Source organism: Tinamus guttatus, unplaced genomic scaffold, assembly GCF_059628265.1.
Source record: "Tinamus guttatus ecotype Peru unplaced genomic scaffold, ASM5962826v1 Tinamus_guttatus_pri_ptg000060l, whole genome shotgun sequence".
NCBI lineage: Eukaryota > Metazoa > Chordata > Aves > Tinamiformes > Tinamidae > Tinamus > Tinamus guttatus.
The window spans coordinates 3,624,270-3,637,923 of NW_028288594.1; the positions used below are offsets into that span (position 1 = coordinate 3,624,270).

Genomic DNA, 13,654 nt, shown 5'->3' on the forward strand with positions numbered 1-13,654 from the left:
GTGTGTAATATAAGCCCATCTACAATGCCTTGGTGCATTTCTTACAAACTTACTGGAAATACTTTTCAGGAAACAAACTACACATCATGCATCTCTACACATTTGTATAGCTGATCCACATACAGAACCTACTCTATTAACAAGATTGACTATTGATTTTAAAAGGCATACACTTCTTTTGGCTTGAAGTCAATTAATGGAGAAAAAAATATTAATTTTACCACCTTTTTTATCAACAGAGCAAACTCAGTCTGAGTAATTCAATAGAAGGACATCTTAGATCCTTGAATGGCTGTAATACTAGTGCATTTTTCAGGGCTTATTAGTTCATCTGCAGGAATGCTTTTGACCACTAAATTATATTATTCAAGAATTGGAAGCAGGAGACTGGCACACCCTGGAGTCTCCTAACTGTGGTGGGAGAAAAATAAAGTTGGTGGCAAGAATTTATTCTCCCAAACAAATGATAAGAGACTAGAGCAGATTTACCTAAGGACTACTGAGCTCCAGTCAAATCTCATCCATGGCTTCCTTTGTTTCTATTCGGACCAGATAAGAAGAAAATGTCTCAAATAATTGTATGCAGTTTGCTCAATATAGTTAATAAATTTTTCAAGGTTGAACTGTGCACACAGCTTCAATCAATCAGAAAGTATGAGGAGACAGACCTACTGCCTTAAAGATTCAACCTACTCCTCATTCCAGGACAGCTTGGCGAAATTAATGTAGAACCACTTGTTGCGCCTGCAGTTAATGATGGAGCCTTCCCCTGCGCTGCTTCCATGGGAATTCCTTTACCTAGGACTATGTTCCAAACAAGACAATAAGCCATACAAATACTGCCAGCAGGATCTTCCTCACACTTGGGGGAGGGAAAAAAAAAAAAAAAAAAAACACTAAAACAGTGACAAACTCAGAGTTTATCCTTTCCATACCATGCTTTTAATGAAATCGTATGTGTGGAGCCATGGGCCAGCAGCCAATATTGAAAACAGTCCACCCGAACTGCTCACAGAACTCCAGGAGTGTTCTCATCCATTTCCTATAGGATATGAGCACTTCCTCATCCATTTCCTATAGGGATACAAACACTTCCTGACGTCTATTTCATCCCAGAAGATTATTTGCCTTTTCTATATTAGCACCTCATCCCTATTCTGTTATGTACTCCACTTCTTCTCTGTCATTTTTCATTTATTACATTTAATGTGATCCTGCATATTAAATATCATCCCATTTCTATTACTCTATTCAAAACCACCCTGCTCTTTATGTATGATATCCTTAGCAATTGCCAGTGTAACAACACTTACTAATTTCTTATCATCAAGTTTTATCAGTCTAATTCTGTTTTTGTGTGTGTGTGTTTCAGTAACAAAGCTATTTAAATAAGGCTAATTCTTGAGAAAAGCTGTTTGTCACTCCCTTCAACACTATTTATTTCAGCTTTCTGTACAACCTGCTGCATCTCTTCAGTAACTAGTCTTATCTATTTCTTAGCTACTACTTCAATAACTAACTAATCTACTAACATAATTCTTGCACTAAAACACAGTTTAAGTAGTAAATTTTCATTGTTGTATCATATCAAATGCTTTACTAAAACAAATAAGTTGGATGTACTGTTTTTCCTTTGTCAAAAAAAATCAATTATCTGGTTAAAGGGCATTATTAAGTTAGTCTGACATGATACACCATTGTGTTGCATTTTATCCAATTTTCTATTTAGCTCCAAGTCTATAATTACCCTCTCCTTTAAGTACTGTTCTAAGCCTTATATACCTCTGCGATTCAGCTCACAGGTCTATACTTGTTCATATTGTTTTTCTCTAAATAGTGGTGCTATACTTGCTATAGTACAACATCCCACCTGATATATTCATAGAAAGACATGAGCTACAAGACTCATGAATTTGACCTTCGTTGAGATTCCTAGGATGGATTTTTTTTCTCCCTCTCATTTGCACAGATAAAGCGCTTTGAATTTCGCCTTCATCTTGGATATGGTCATTTCATTGCTATATCCTTTCTTAATAACCAACCAAGTCATGTCCAATGTTCTCCAGAATTTTGAATCCAAACTAAAAAAAATCTTTTATCTTCACCATTTTTTTTCTGTATAGCAGTCTCATTCTTTCCTTGCTTTCTTCTTACATAAATATTTTTTAAAAATAGTCTATTTCAAGAACTATCTCAGCTTGTTTCTATTTTACTTTTTTGACCCTTTACTTAGTAAATGAGAATAAGGAAGGGTAGCATATAGAATTTGAAAGGAGTAGGTGAAATAAAAAGAAAGGCTATTTAGACTGACCTATCTTGATTAGCTATTTATGTTAATAAAAAAAGCTTTCAATCTTTCAGACAAAAAAAATCTTTCATGATTTGCAAGCTTTTTTTATGGTTTTGAGTTAAAGAAGCTGCTATTTCTCTGCTTGAAAAATAACACAGGCCGATTAATAGAGTGATTTTTTTAGAACAGTAGAAACTGATACCCTTCTGATAGAAACTGATAGAAAAAGTCCTACTTATCTTTAATCAGTATGAGAATACTGCAGATGATTATCTTGATTAGATCTTCTCTCTCTGAATATTAATAAGATTATTTAGGAACACTACAACACTCATTTTGCAGTACAATCCCCATCTGAGAATTTTCTACATGTAAAAATCTATACTTAGCTTCTGTCTGTCCCTCCTATGAGCACATAAGGAAAGGGAAGGTCACAGAAAATTCTGTAGCTCTCTGGGAAAGGATAAATTTGCAGCAAAATTAAAGGGAAAGATGACCACCATTCTCTTGAAGGACATCTCATATAAGTAGTTCCTCACAAAATCCTTTTAGAAATTCCTTTTTTATATACTACCTAAACCAAAGATGTGATCCAAAGACTTTTTTCACCTTTGAAGATCACTCTTAGCAAATAATGGCAAGAGAAGAGGGAATTAAAGTTCTAAGAAGAAAAGCAAGAATTGCAGAAAAAAAATGTAAAAATTACTGTCACTAAAAAAGTGATTCTCTCATTTAGATGCTCAAGGAATTAAAAAAGCACAAAAAATGTTTTCAGTAGAAGTGCAATCTTATAACTCTTTCTGTACTATTTTTGAGAAACAAAATAATCTAATACTGAATATTCAAAGTCCCAAAAGTTCCTGTTCATTGAAATTTAGAGTATGTAAATGTTAAAGTGCTTCGATAGTCATCCATTCCTTGCTTTAGATGTTTTAAATGGGAAATATTATCACTTTCTTGAAAAGTCAGACATAACACAGTGTTGAACGTTTCTGAAAATGAGCCAAAATACGAATAAAACCAACTACTGTAATGTATACGTTTACTTTTATTGTTTCCCTAAGATTCATTCTGACCTACATGTCAAAAATCTAGACAAAAACATGTGGCTCTGAGAAATGACAAATACTGTAGTAATACCAGCAGCCTGAAGATCAATATTATGGTTTTAACTGTTGCATCCAAAATCTGTGCCTGTGCTTGTCATATGTTTGAAATCTCTCTTCAAAGTACCAACAACCAATAGCTACACAGCTTAAAAAAAAAAAAAAAAAGAGAGAGAGAAACCTCACCTTGCTGTCTCCCTCCACTCAGCGTCTTCTCCTTCACGCCAACAAATTTCATCAAGCTCAGTGAAGAGATCATGAGGAATGTGTTCCTCATCATCATCTTCAGTTCCAAGAATAAACTGCACCCTTTGTGATGGAGTATCTGGGGGAAAAATAAAAATATCAGGTCCAGCATGTTAATTTTACTGCCTTGAGTAAGCAAAGAACTAAAATTTCATGAGAGTATCCAGATTCTTTCACCCACATCACTTATTGCTACACATAAACATGATTATACTTTTGTTCTAATAGCATTTGCACACAAACACTTTTAGATTGAGAGCTGTTTATTTACTGTAGTTGTCTAGTCTGATAATGAAAAAATGCATCTAAAGATAGAATGCAATGTACAAAACTATCTACTAAAGGAAGTAAAAACAATCACTGTTGGAAAAAAAAAGCAGCATAGATCCAGCTGATAAGTCATTTACTTCATTGCTATAAAAATACTCTGCTACATTGTAAGCTTAAATATACAGAGCTCTAGATCAACCTACAAAGCTGGTACATTAAATTCGCATGTTCTGTTTTCCCTAGTAAGAAGAAACTGTTAAGTCCCCAAAGAAACCTCTCTAAAGAACTTGGAAAATAATATCTCATCAGATATATCTACCACGGCTTGACCTTTTGTACAGACTTTTATGTGGTTGGGCCATTGCAGATGAACAAGCTATTTATCTGTCCCCATTTTACTCTTCCTGTGTGCCTTCCCTTTAAATCCATATCACCATTTCATAATCTTTTCACTATAGATCACTCAGTAGATCTGAGACACCCTACTCCTCTTTCATACTACTCAGAAAATTTCCGTAAGTCAAAAACCAAACCACCTTGTCTATACTTGTCTATTCAGTTGTAATCGCTCAAATGCAACAAGTCTTAAAAAAAAAAAAAAAAAACTATTTGTTTATTAGATGCAAATCTTAATTTAACAAACTCTGTATGGAAACCGGTCTCTCCAGAAATTGTTATTTTTTCTGTTAATGTATCGTAGTGCTCTGAGAGAAACCAGGGGTCAGGCTGCCAGTCAACTGAAAAATTGATTATCCAGCAAAACAACTCAGCAATTCCTTGAACACTATTCTCCATCCAACAGTGGAGAGCAATGCTGTATAGGATCCTTGAGCTCTTTGAATTTTTGGAATCTCTGAAAGATGGCACTAACTGAAGATTAAAGAGCACATACAGTGGCAATCAAAAATAACAGAATGGGTAACTGATACACTATGTTAAATTCTTGACAATAAAGGTACCCTTTTCTTTCTGTGCTAATCTTTTAGAGCAATCAAACAGCAAAAATACATGATAGCTCTCACTGTCACAAAATACTTGACAGTTTTTGAGGTCTCTTTTGTCAAACATCTAAAGATATAATATGGTAAAGTTTACCTACTCTTTCAAAAAGCTTGGAAAAGAAACCCAGGATGAAACACAGGCAGAGAGAGGCACTTCAAGTAATACTAGGAGCTCTGGAGGGCTGTCCCTAATGGGGACAGAAATTGCCTTTGGTGAATCATTAAACAATAGAGGTAACTTCCTCCATTATAACCTTTGTTTTATTATTCTTTTTACTTTTCTCTCACTGTCCAAGTGTCTTTTTTCTTTAAGACCATCCCTAACTTCCCACTACTCTAGATCCGTCATCTCCTATCTCCTACAGCTTTTCTTTGCCTTTTTTTTTTTTTTTTTCCCCTTAGCTCCATATGCTGGCACATTCTAGAGCACAATAACATAAATACAAGTATCAAGATTTAATCTGAGACTAGAGACTGTATTTTGGTCAAAAAGAAGTATGCAACTTATTAATGCTAATTCCCAGAAGAACTGAATTAAATGAAACATCTTCTCACAAAGGACAGGAGTATATAATTAGTAACAGAACATGGAAAACAAGCTACATCTGAAAAGAGCTGGACTGCAGAGAGTCTGAGAACAGGCATTGCCAGGAACATGCAGTACTCTGGGTAAAGTCAGCACTAGGAACTAATTCACAGCAACAGCTACTGTCAAGCAATATTGAATAGCACTGCACAGCAGAGCTCCAGCTTTGTGACAATTACTATATTCTTACAAACACACATTTTCAACACAGGAAGGAAAGCAGACGCTCAGAAATGCCTCAAAATCATAAGAAGTCAGATAAGTGGCAACATGGAAACACCTTATTGCTATGATTTGCTCTTTCTGGGTCTTCTGTGTAAGGTGTAACTAATTTACTAACAGCAGTGTGAAATCTATAAAAGTGATAAAAAATGCACATAACCCTCTCCTTTCCTGTTAGCAAACGAACAAAACTACTTCCCAGGTTTTCAACATGTTTTTGTTGTGTGTATCTTGTATTTGTGTCTGAAATATGCAAAGCACACCTTGATTTTCAGACATCAAGGAGGAAACTGAAAGAAAATGTCGACCAATTTAGAATTTGATGATTTTATTTCAAGGACAAATTAAACAGCAGCAGCAGCAAGATATAAAATAAAAAATCAGACTTCTTGGTTTTATTTACAAAACTGACTTAACAGGATTACTTTTGTGAGCAATACCAGATGAATCTGGCTTTTATTCTCAGGAGAAAATTACCAAATATGTCATAAATGTTTTATATGTAAAATGAATAATATGTGATTCAAAATTACTTTGAAAGGATATTTTAATTGCTCACTGTCAAACTGTAGGACAACTTAATCCCCAGTGTAAAGGCATAATATTTGCAAAATAGGAAACACAATTGCTTCAAGGCTAGGAAAACAGAAATTGGCCTGAGTATTATTATCAGTCCTCTATCCCTACTTCAAGTAAAACAGCCAAGGGTTAAAAAAATGCATTTTATACTACTATTTTTGAAAAAAAAAAAAAAAAGAAAGAAAGAAAAAAGGGGGAAAAAGCAGAATTTGGACTAAGCTAAAAAACAGAGTGGGACCAACGTGTTTACATTTCTATCACAGCCACTGCTTTGCTGATGCACGAAGAAATGAGAGGCAACATGGAACTAAACTGTGCAAAAAGCAGCTGATGATTCTCCCAAGTAACTGGTTCATCCCCAGCTCAGGAAGCCCTCGTGGACCAGCCGGAACCGGGAAGCGGGACACGGCAAGGGCAGGAGTGCGGTACCCAGAGAGCCACCAGTGCTTCCTAAGGAACCGCCTCAGTGAGGAGGAAGGCTGAAGCAGTTTGCTGTGGCCCTGCAGCCTGCAGGAGTCTTGCAGACTCAGCACCACACCTGGCTTTCGCTGGGCTTGCAGCACTCGCACAGCACAGGCAAAGGATCTCCAGCATCTCAGGATCACTGTGTGCGCTACACGAGCACACGTGCTCTGCTCGTGTTGCCAAAGCTGAAGCCTGCTAAGGGTTTCTGAGCAAAACCTCCAAACTGCGGCTGTAGAAATGCTGCACCTTCACTACACCATCAAAAGGGTAAAAATTAAGAAGGCGCTGGGAATTGGTGCTGCAGAAAGGACCTGCCTGGCCCACTGCTCTGATTCCTGTCACCATAAAGCCACTGACATCCCTAAACTAAAAGCAAGGTATGGACACAGACATGTGAAAACAATAGTGCTGAAGGCCAGAACAGCTAGTAACCTAACCCCAGGGGGGCAACAGGAAAAGCTGCTCTCATTCTCTGCTCCATCATCAAATGCCAGCAAGGAGGAACAGCACCACACACCACCATCCTGCCTTGCAAACTGCATGTCCCACTTCTACCATGTAACCTCCTCTCTGAGCACAAGAGCACTTCTGAATCCAGGCTGCAGGAACACGGTGACCACAAGACTCAGGATGCAATGGTGGAAGCAGGATCATGCTCAGTCCCTCCACGTACGTTCAGCGTGAGAAACACCCTGCTCCGCTCCACCTTTCCGTGCGGAATCCATCTCTGTCACAGCACGTGCCACGATTTCTCCTGTGCCCCGCCCTCAGGCAGAACTACGGGCAGTGCACAGTCTGCCCAGTCCACACCACAAGCAGAAACACAGCCTTGAGTATGTATTAAATGTATCCCAACTTTTTTCCTCTGCACTTGATAAAGTCCACAAAGGATATTTAAATATACTTCTGGTAACAGCTGCTCCATCAGATCAATTGCTAGAACAGGATTTTGCATTTTTAAGTCTGCTGAGAACCTGCTTCTAAGGCAAGTATTAGTAGGCCAATGTTTCTCAGGGGCCAGTGCAGGTATTCATAAAGACAGGCTGTGCACAGTGTAGCCCGTAGTGAACTAGTTTAGCAGCCTGAAAGAATTAAACATTTTCAGGACAGCTCTATTTCATAATCCTCTTAACAAAATCATCGTGCTATTGAGAGCACACAGAAGATATGTTAAGCAACACAGGATAAGACCCTGACAGAGGACCCAGCCAACAGCAGCGATGGTGCCTGGGCCAGACCAGGCAGAAGACAGGGGAGGCATTGCTGAGCTGAGGGGCAAAAGTCCAAACTGCCATGGATGGAGCTGGGAGGCAGCCCCCAACCCCCATTAAGGAGATTCAGCCAATCTCTGGGTGAGAGTAGTAAAGGATTATTCTGATCAGGAAAATTTCCCAGCTTCTGGGTCACAGCCACCAGGGTCCCCATGTTATCCTGGGGCATGACTAGGCACACAGGATTCCTCACTCCCTAGTTGCCAAGGGCTGCACGGCAGGTGTTTTAGGGCAAGGATGCAGATTCTTGCACTTCACAGCTTCTCATGGCTGAAGCCTGTTAAGAGTGGCCTCTATGGAAAACACAAACAGTTCTTAGGGTAACTTAGTAGTAGTTACCAGGTTTTCTCTTACAGAGAGTTCTTACAGTAAGTTCTGTTTACTGAACAGAAAACACTAATTTTTAGAATTCATGAATTAATATAACTTAAAATATTTTTATTAGTTTTAGTTGGAAAAAAATGTATAAATGGGGCCATTTAAAGGTTGGAGCTTTGCTGGACATACAGAAAAGAGAACAAAAAGCAGAGCACAGACACCCTGCACACTTCTGAAAAGCCCTTGAAAGTCAGGTGTTAAGGCTGGAAGAAAAGTATTCTTTTCCTTTATCCTAATATGTTTAACCTTGTTTTTTTAAGCAACTCTGTCTGCATTTTCTATGTAAGTATTGCTTCCATTTATTCCTCTTTATGCCTCAGGCAGGGCTAAGACAAATAGTTTGGATCTGACAATATGAACAATTCCCAAGATTCTATTTCTCCTTTTTTTTTTTTTTTTTTTTTTGCTAGATTTGCATATCTACAGCTATGATACACTATTTTAAGCCAGATCTAGTGCAATCTATTCAACTACCTAGAAATTCAAACTTCTCTTTGATTTCATCCTCCAGAAAAAAAAAAAAAGCTTACATTTAAGGGTGAGCGAATTCTCCTAATCACCACACTATTTACAAATAACTACATTTTTTCCATTAATAAACCACCACAGTTTAAGACCAGGTACTGAATATAGTAAGCTGGATTCGTTGGTTATAATTTCTTCTAGTCCCTATTGCTCTTGTTCTCTGCCACTTGAAAGAAGTCTCTCATTGCAAATTTACCTTTTTGTTTGCAGTATCTTCAGATAGCAGTATCTTGAAACACTGTCTAAAGCCCCTTATTAGACTCACCTTGGACAGGAGATTCCAGGCCTATTCAAGTCTCCTTTGCCACATCCAGTATCATCAGTTGCTCGTTAAAGCCTCTTTACAACCAGAAAATTATCAAAGCCAGTTTTTTTTTTGGAAAAACAAACCAAATCTTGCACAGGTCCCTTCTCTTTCTAGTTCTAGAAGGCACCACAGGAGGCTGAAAGCAAGCCCCAGTCCCACAGCTGTGGTCACTTTACCAACATAAAAGCTGTCCTTAAAGACATACTGCAGAAGGATCAAACTCTCCAATTCCACGCTGTTTTAAACAGAAACATAAATATTCCATGCCAAAGTGCTAGTACAAGACTTGTTTCACTGGTTACAGGCAAAAGCAGACACTGATGACCACCAAAAACTGTCACTAAAATCCATGTGGGTACCAAGCAAGTGTAACCCTACCAGCCAAGGGGAAATCTGTGCCATGCTTTCACTGCCAACATGAGCCCACCAGCTGGTGGCCCTGCGGCCATCCCAGCAAATCGCACCAAGGAGCCACTCTAGGCTACAAAGAGGCAGTTTTGCCAGATTAGTTTCCACGCAAATTCATTCCCTGATTTAACTCTGTGAGCAGCCACACAACATGCATCGCCACAAGGAAAGCTGCAGAGGTAGGAGCAGCGCATGGTCACTCTTTCCAGGGATAGTGCTAGTTTTAAATAGCCATGAAACTAGACACTTAATTACAGCAGCTTGGTAACTGTAGACTTCTTGGATAAAGAAAACAGCATTCATGCATTTTCCAATTTCACTGGATTTATTCTCTTCCACAAATTATTAGGCAAGATGGTAGCAAGCAAGATCTTGTAATCACTTGGCCTACAATTTCTGATATTTGAAATAAATCTCCAAGAACAAGGCACAAAGTCTGAAAGTCCTGCAATTCAAAAGGACATCATTAGTGAAAAAGGGAACACCTTGTACAACCTTATCTCATTAAGAGGCAACAGACAAGCAGCAAGGCACAGGTGTGAGGAAAAAAAAAAAAAAATCCAATAACAGTTTGTCCCCTGCATAGCTAGCCAGCACATCCGCCCTGTTTATTTCACTAATTATTCTACAGAGTATTCATCTCCAAACTCTGAATCTGTGCACTGAGAACACATGGTTACTTTTGAAAAGCAACAGTAAGAAATCAAAGAAAGGTTTATTAACTACTACATGCAGAAAATATCCCCCAAAAGCAGTTGCTGCAACTTTGTTAGCCAGGATTCAAAGGGAAGCTTCCCACTATGGTATGCATGGACAATGAATGCAGGTGTTTTCTAATCATGCTGACACAAATAAATTTGTTTAAAAATTAGCTGGACTTCAGTTGATAAGAATCAGGTGGGCAGTTCCCCCCTCTTCATGAGGCCCTGCACAGACCAATGGCATCGCACGCACCATCCCAGCCCCCTCAATGCGGGGAAAAAAGGGCATGAGCTGCACCTGAAGGTACTTAATAGATAAAGTCTTGAGTTCTACAGCTATAAATTATGACAAAAAAACAATGCTTTATCCGATGTTTGGTTAACTCAGCAGTCCGAAACACTTCATATCTGAGTATCTCAGGCCTTTATTCTAGCACCTTTACTATTTAGTTATTGTATACTTGACTTTTTTGACTATCTCCTTTCACACTTCTCTGTTTCAGAACATTGTTCATCTATACTCTTGTATCATAAAAATCCTCATTTACTTTTCTGATTTACTTAAAAGCACTGTCTTCTATCAGCTGGTCTCTCATAGTGCCTATTTTCTCTATCTCTCTTCTTGCACCTGCTAGCTGCTGAAATCTTTTTCTTCCCCTCCTGTCCTCAAATTACAAAGAACATGGCCTCCTTGTATTAAGCAGAAAGGTTTAAAAAAAAAAAAAAAAGCTTTCAGGTGTCTGCATAGATAAGAAAAAAAAACAATACTCAAATTCTGATACTTAGACATAAGCCTAGGGTGAAAAATTTGAGCATTTCCAAAGGCTTTTAAATATTTGATATGTCTGTCCTTGGCTTCTTTTGGAATCATCACTGTCATCACTTGAGCATTTTAAAGAGTGTCTTTAGCATTCCAGATGTGAAGATATCTGGCCTGCTTCTGGCCTAGCCATTAATCTTGCCTGCCCTAAGCATTAAAAAAGGAGTAATTTACGTGCCATGATCTACACATCTTGTAAGCGGTAATTATCATTCATTTGCAAGTGAATATGTGACTTAAAACAACACAGTCCTGCACTAATTTCAAACAAGTACCTGTAGAAAAGTGCTGTAAACATCAGCTTACTTATGCACTTTAAAACCATTTTTAATATTACTGCTATTCTGCTCTTTGAGCTCTCTTAAATAGGGGTTGTGATCCTCACTGAAAGAAAATTGTGATGAATAGTGCATTTCATTGTATGCACAAGTGTCAAAGACTACAAAAGGACAGAATTGACCTGCTCCATTTATTTTTACTCTTGGCACTAGGAAGGATACAAGCCTAAGTTTCTAGAAGCTGAAAGAACAGTGCAAAGTTTTCAAGCAAAGATGTGTCACATATTGGCACCTAAATAAAACCAGATGACTCAACAGAAGACGTAGCTTCATAGTTTAAGACATCTCATTTCTTGGCTAACGTCATTTTCAATTGTTTCTTTTTAATCTGGCATGATATGTATATATATACACATACATATTCCTTTTTAAAACTATTTTAATAATTTATGAACTCACTGTTTCTTCCAAGAAAATGGTTTCAATATAAGTCTTCATAGATTCTAAATACATTCCATGCAGAACCACCTCAGCCAATTTTCTGTTCATTGTTCATTCTTCAAAATATGTATCTACTAGGTTAGAAAAAGTTGCCTTTGCTGTGCTTTCTCAGAATAATTTACTGCAAAAGATTTAAGCATTATACCCCTTTGCAATACAGTTATGGCCATTTATAATATGCTTGCTCCAGAAATTTCTACATATATAATACAGAATTCAGAGTTAAATAGTCTTATAATTACTACTCTGTAACCTAAAATTACATTGGCCCCAATGATTTAAAAATATTCTTTTATTGTACATTGACAAATGGTTTCTTATATATGCTTCCGTTATACTTTCAGCACTTAGAGGAGCATAGGACACAATTTCTGCACATACACTTTTTATTTTTGAACAGCAAGTAATATTCTCACATGGCTTGAGATGATTACTGATGTTTACGTGCCATTTACTATTAAGATAGCTCTGCAGAAAGAGAACTTATCTTACCAAAAGGAGGAGACTCTCGCCCATCTTCTAATCCTGAGTCTCGCTCTCTGTCTCTCTTTCTGTGTTTGTGCCCACGGTGTCTATGGCGTCGGTGACTTTTTCTTCCACCCAATGGCACATGAACTCCAATGAACAATGTTCGGTGGCCTGTAAAGAAAGTTACCTTTTATAAAGGGACCATGGCAAAATAATAATAATAATATTGATAACGGTAGCAATGTTAGCCATGTAATGAACCATTATAATTATAATAACATTAATAGTTGCAATATACATCTTATAATAGGAATGATTGTGCAATATCACAGGATACTCCTGACACAGGAGAAAATACCAGTATCCAAGTTCACAGAATGAAGTACCAGATATTTTTTAATCACATTTTCATGTCTACATATGAGCTTTGTTCAAAGCCAGACAGGAATGGACAGGTATTCTGTGAATTGTCCTCCAGACTCATATATCTCTCTGCACGGACATGCTAAAGTCACTGTTTGCTTTGCATTCAGAAACCTTACAAAACTCATAGCTATTTTTTAGCCAAACCTTAACAAAATTCTTGTGGCATTTCACTGATGCAAAAACAGAAAAATAAAAACAAAACAAAGCAAGCCCTCAAAACAATACAACACAATGAAAACTATCTCCAAAATCCTACAGAGCCTGAATCATATGTACATAGCTGGGTTTTCACTTTTTCTGCTATTTCACTTAAATAACTAAATAAGAGGCACTGTTGGACCTTTGAGCCTGAGTAATATTATGTTGCAGATGAAGCCCAAGAGATTTAGTGCTCTCAGCTCTGTGGGCTAACGGGATCAGAGCACAGCAAAGCACACAGGAGAGGAAGAGCGCTGGGGAAACGTACACGAAGTACCACGAACCAGACAGAACAGGAAAGGATTCATGGCTCATAATGTGCAGGTCTCCTCCATTTACTCAGCAGAAACACATATTCCAGATTAGTCATCTCAAATAACATTTATTTTCTCCTTGAAACGAACGTGACACAGCTAGTGGATAATTGCTGCTTTGCTGTAATCATTCAGCAGTGTCAATCATCTGAAAAAGGTCAAGAACATTAAGCTAAGGCAGCACGTGATCTCTAATCCCGCGGAGACTCCAGCAGGGGCAGAGCACACAGCAAGGCACTGTTTGTCACAGTACATCAAAGAAATTCAAGGCTGACAGGAATCCTCTGCAGAGGC

The 13,654-nt window shown here is 37.9% G+C and overlaps 1 protein-coding gene across 7 annotated transcripts in view; it reads right to left on the bottom strand.

The window, feature by feature from the left end:
- SLC4A10 (solute carrier family 4 member 10) overlaps positions 1-13,654 on the bottom strand; it is a 138,810-nt gene that overhangs the window by 68,764 nt on the left and 56,392 nt on the right. For all 7 annotated transcript variants that reach the window (XM_088519472.1, XM_088519471.1, XM_088519469.1 and 4 more), the window contains exons 3-4: positions 12,447-12,593; positions 3,583-3,721 (exon numbers count right to left, since the gene is read on the bottom strand). In XM_088519472.1, the coding sequence (XP_088375598.1) occupies positions 3,583-3,721; positions 12,447-12,593 (286 nt within the window). The remainder of the gene's footprint in view (positions 1-3,582; positions 3,722-12,446; positions 12,594-13,654) is intronic.